Source organism: Conger conger, chromosome 13 (assembly GCF_963514075.1).
Source record: "Conger conger chromosome 13, fConCon1.1, whole genome shotgun sequence".
NCBI lineage: Eukaryota > Metazoa > Chordata > Actinopteri > Anguilliformes > Congridae > Conger > Conger conger.
Window position 1 is genome coordinate 7818314 of NC_083772.1, and position 5203 is coordinate 7823516.

At 43.7% G+C, this 5203-nt stretch overlaps 1 protein-coding gene across 1 annotated transcript; it reads right to left on the minus strand.

Annotated features, from left to right (window-relative positions):
• Nucleotides 1-529: 529 nt before the first annotated feature.
• Nucleotides 530-4873, minus strand: aldoca (aldolase C, fructose-bisphosphate, a). The gene is made up of 8 exons (XM_061217017.1): nt 4762-4873; nt 3942-4153; nt 3746-3800; nt 3148-3308; nt 2932-3015; nt 2610-2784; nt 2015-2214; nt 530-1297 (listed from the first exon to the last, which is right to left on the minus strand). The coding sequence occupies exons 1-8, from the start codon at nt 4871-4873 to the stop codon at nt 1214-1216; spliced, it is 1083 nt and encodes a 360-aa protein (XP_061073001.1). The 3' UTR covers nt 530-1213.
• Between the last annotated feature and the right edge of the window lie 330 nt (nt 4874-5203).

Consider the following 5203-nt stretch of genomic DNA (forward strand, 5'->3'; position numbering starts at 1 on the left):
GGGCTCCCCCACTGAGCCTAACAGTCAAAATCTCTTACCATGACAAAAGCTACATTTGACATGGTAATTATATAAACTAGATTTCATATAATTTCACAGTTAATAAGCTAAGAAGATTTATCATGGATTTACTTTAAAAAAAATTATGGACAGTGGCTGCACACAATATTATTAAGTATATATGACTTCCTACAAGTACTTAATCAATTGAAGCCCCATATACTAAATAATACTGTGCGCAACCAGTGCTCATACTTTTAAGTAATAATTTTTTGACTGTACATGAAATAGATCCTTTCACGATCTGTTCAGTCTAGGCTATATGGTTACCAGACGGTTGTCAGTGTTGTCTAAATTCGAGGACAGTGGTTCAAAAATGAAACCCCATAATCGGTTCTGCACTTCTTTATTGATATAGGATTCATTCTGCAGTGATGTAGATGTAGCCTACTGAGTGCATGAAGAACACCACAAAGTGCTTCTGTCCAAACAACGGTTTGAGTTTCCTGCAATTTCCCAGGTACAATGCAGGGAAGAGTTCTATACCACTGTTGCCACTGACTAGCAGGACGTTTCAAGCAAGCATACAAATGCACATTCACTCAGTGGTGCACACACATTTTCTTTTTTAATGGAGTAATTTAGACACTTTCTCAAAATATTATGGGATCACCACAGTCTTTGGATAAGTGAGAAAATCACAAAGCATAGTCATTAGAGCCCAATTAACAGTACTGGATATCCCCGTCATATTTTATACATACAAGTTTCCTCACATGAAATAAACAGATAGTATATTGTAATAGCTTTAAATATATACTAAATCTCTAAGCAGTGTACATCTGGTATACTTCTTAGATGTTGGTGATTCATAGGATATCCTGCAATCGTCTGTGTTTTTCAATAAAAGTATACAAGACAAAATTAGGACTTATTAGTCCAAGAACAATTCTTGACTTTAAATGGTGATAAGGGTGAATTCAATTCAAAAACATTTATAATGCCGAAATTTCTACCCTTTTTTTTTTACCAACAACACTACCAGTGTTTTTTTATTTATCATATTATATATTTATACCCATCTAAATGTAAGGTTATGTTAAGACACATGTACACACTAAAGACAGCATAGGCCTGGTTGTTATTTAGGCAGAAGCTGCAGTGGAGGATCCTATTGGTCAGCAGAAGCTATGATGTCAGCATCACAGAGTGCTCAGTAAGCATAATTGACAGCATAGAGGGAGTGGCCAGCAGATCCAATGCCAAAGTACTTCCCCTGTGATGCCAAGCTGTTCACCTGAAGAGATAACAAAATGTTTAGGAAAAGGCAAAATTACAATTACACCAACATAACTGATAAGATCTGTCTTCCCTGAAACAATCTGACTGACTTGAAAGAAAAATGGACCAACCGTAATTTTTCAAATGTGTTATGTCTTGTCTTTTTGACAAAGTTGTTTTTAAATTGCCATCTTCTGTAGTTTCGTAACAAGCTAGTGAATGTATGTAAAACAGCCAGATGAAATTTTTTTTGTTTTAAAAAGTCTGTGAAGCTAATTAGTCTCTCCATTTGACCAGCAATGACGTTGGTTGCCAGAATGTTGCGATAATGTTCACTTGTATTGACTACCATCGTTTTCCAAATAGATCCAAATCTTGGAAACACTACCTTTTCTATGTTTTCAGCTTTTAAATGGCATAGATAATTAGTTAAATTAGCCACAAGAAGGCCACCAAATAGAAGCCACTATTCTAGAACACTGACTTCCAAAAAGCCTACTCTTCAAAGGGTTAAGGTAGAATGTTTTTTCATAAAGCTATCACAAAGGCTTAAAAAGGAGGGCAACATTTTCTAGAGCGAGAAGATGACATTTTAAGCGCAATTAAATTGATTAAAAAAAAGATATATATATATATTTTATATTGAACCTTTGCTCAGCAATAGAATTAAAAATTGAAGATGGAATCTGGGTTAGGTGTGCGTGTGGGCAGCTTGGCTGGGGTAGACGCACACCTTGGCTCTCTTGATGAACTCCTCGGTTGCACTTTCGGAGTTCTCCTTCAGGCCACGCCAGGCGTTAAGGGCAGAGGCCTGCAGGGCCCGGCCAAAGGAAAAGGTCAGGGCCCAGGGCTTGCTCAGGTGGCAGTTGTTGATGGCGTTCAGGTTGACAGAAGCCTCCTCTTCACTTTGACCACCAGACAGGAAGGTCACTCCTGCAGAAAAGTGGGCAAATGTTTCCAAATGCAACATACATTTGTGACACATTATATTAAATCGAATGGCAGTTGAATTTGTACTTCCCTCTAGGGTCTTTCAGCGCACTTATCCCTGGTTATGGGTATGCACTTTGTTGTACGTCGCTCTGGATAAGAGCGTCTGCCAAATGCCATTAATGTAATGTAATGTAATGTAATGTAATGTAAATTAAATATATTATTCAAATATATGAAATCATAAGGACCTCTACTTCCTAAGCATTTGGGATCTGATAAATATTTTCTGATATACCAGACATAAGAAATGGCAGAAATAATTATGTAATAGTCTGATTCAGATGAATCCCATAAAAGGACAGGGTGTAAACTGTCAGTTTTAAAAGGTGCTTCACCTCCGACCGCAGGTGGCACAGTGCGGCGCAGGGCAGTGACTGTTGCCATGGCGATCTCCTCGGGGCTGTACTTGGTGGGGCAGCTATGGCCAGGGGTCACCATGTTGGGCTTGAGCAGACTGCCCTCCAGGTACACATGGTGGTCAGACATTGCCTTGTACAAGGCGTTCAGAACCTGCCTCAGAAACACGCAAAGACAGATTGAAGAGGGGGGGGGAGGGCATTTTGCACACAGTGTAGTTTCGTGTTAGACCTGTGATTATTTCTGCACTCTTTCGGGGAAGCCACGTGCCCTTGTCAGGGGACAAACTGGAGAACCCACCTTCTCTGTGACAAACTGGCATCGCTTCAGATCATGGTCTCCATCAGGTAGGATCTCTGGCTCCACAATAGGGACTATTCCATGCTGGGAACACGAAAAGGTACACTCACTTAAAACAAGCATCACCTGGTAAGTAGGAGACATCTGATACACAACAGAAAAGTCAGAAAAATTAGTTCTGTCGCTAAACTTGTGGCGCCTTGACTATTGCCCAACCTGCTGGCACACGCTGGCATAGCGAGCTAGCCCGTTAGCATTCTCGGTGATGGACAGCTGAGAGGGTGTGGTGTCGCTGATCTTCAGCACGCAGCGCCACTTGGCGAAGTCCGCGCCGTCCTTCTTGTACTGGGCACAGCGCTCCGACAGCCCGTCCAGTCCTGCGACAGGAAACCGGTTCAGGAAGTTTCGCAGGACAATAGCACACTCACCGTCAGAACCACTGGGGCAAATTTCATAGTCAGGGAGGATCTTTTTGTCTACCAATGTTAATGCTAAAGAGTAAGTGTACCTCAGTTGCTAATGGGAGAATCAATGCAAAAGTTTGTGGACTGTTGTATGGTTTCACACTAATTACTACAAATTGTCATGCAATCCCTGCCGAATAAAACAGCTCAAGCTACAGGACGATTTAAAACAGTTGGTAGCTGGTTGACCAGTTCAGACTTTCATAATCAACTTTGACATTTTTTGATGCTGCACAAATCTTTCAAAGACCTTCTCGTGATCCTCACGATTGGCTTGTAATACATTTGATCTTTGATGTCCCAAATTACTTGATATACAGGATGTATGTGGTCTGCCTTGGGAGTCGTACCCTGCGTGGTTGTTTCCCCATTAGTTCCTAGCAGTGGCACAAGACCTTTGTCCACCTGACAGAGAAGGAAGGGAAGTTATAGAGGGAGAAAGTCTACACGAGCAGAAGTGGATTCAGATTCATTTGTTGAGTTAAAGGTTTAAAAAAAAATACATACAAATTGTATAATCCCCTTTCTACTGTCCTGTGGCAGTACCTTGATCCCAACAAGGATGCCCCTGTCTTTAATCAGATTAACGAAGGGGGTGCCGTCGTCTGACTTCTGGTACAGCGTCTCGTGGAAGAAGATGACGCCCCCGATGCAGCTGTCGATGCGCTCGTCCGCGCTCAGCAGCAGCTGCCGGTACTGGCGCCGGTTCTCCTCCGAGTTCTCCACGCCGATCTGGGACAGGCGCTTCGCCATGCTGCCTGTGAGACGGCCCAAAGGCAATAATAAACTTCATTTTATTATTGGCATTTGGCAGACGCTCTCATCCGGAGCGACGCGCGGTTGATTGGCAGGAGACAATCCTCCGCTGGAGAAATGCAGGGTTAAGGGCCTTGCTCAAGGGCGCAATGGCTGTGTGGATCTTATCGTGGCTACACTGGGATTCGAACCACCGACCTTGCCTGTCCCAGTCATTTCCCTAAACCGCTATGCTACAGGCCGCCCCCATTTCAATGCATTTAACCTTTAGCCTTCAACGTTAATCCCAGGTTTTGGAGAGTGGCAGAGCCTGCTGCCGTCTCATGCCCTGGTTCCGGGGCCTGTTCGACAAGGCAGGATTACCGAGTTACCTGGATAAATGCAAAAAGTAAACCTTTTTACTTCAGTCCGTGTTTACTTTAATCCAGATTTGGGGAGTTCCAGTGCAGTTATCTGGCTAACTCCGTTATCCTGCTTTGTGGGACAGGCCCCTGGGGAACCACAGGATCTCCTGCGGTTTGTTTTCACCTTAAAATCAGCAGGCGGCTTAGACCCAGGAAAGCGGGTGCTGTGAGTTAAGTTGTAATAGACTGCAGCGGCCTGTACTGACCCACAGACTCGTCTGCAGCCAGGATGCCTTTCCCCGGGGCCACAATGCGGCGGGTGATGTCCTGCAGGTCCCTTTTCTGCTCGCTGGTGAGGGAGGGGTACTGGTATGTCATCCTCACTGTGGCTAACACAACCTGCAGCACAGGAGAAGGGCACAAGATGGCTCACTGTGGCTAATGCAACCTGTGGCACAGGGTGGCTTGGTGTGGCTAACTCAACCTGCATCACAGGAGAAGAGTGCAGGCTAGCTCACTGTGGCTAACTCAACCTGTGGCACAGGAGAAGAGTGCAGGGTGGCTCACTGTAACTAACTCAACCTGTGGCACAAGAGAAGAGCACAGGGTGACTCACTGTGGCTAACAACTATAGTGTTTTTGATGTTTTTGGCAGATAAAAAATAAATTAAATGTAGTGTGCTAGATTAGATTAGATCTCTGTTTGTC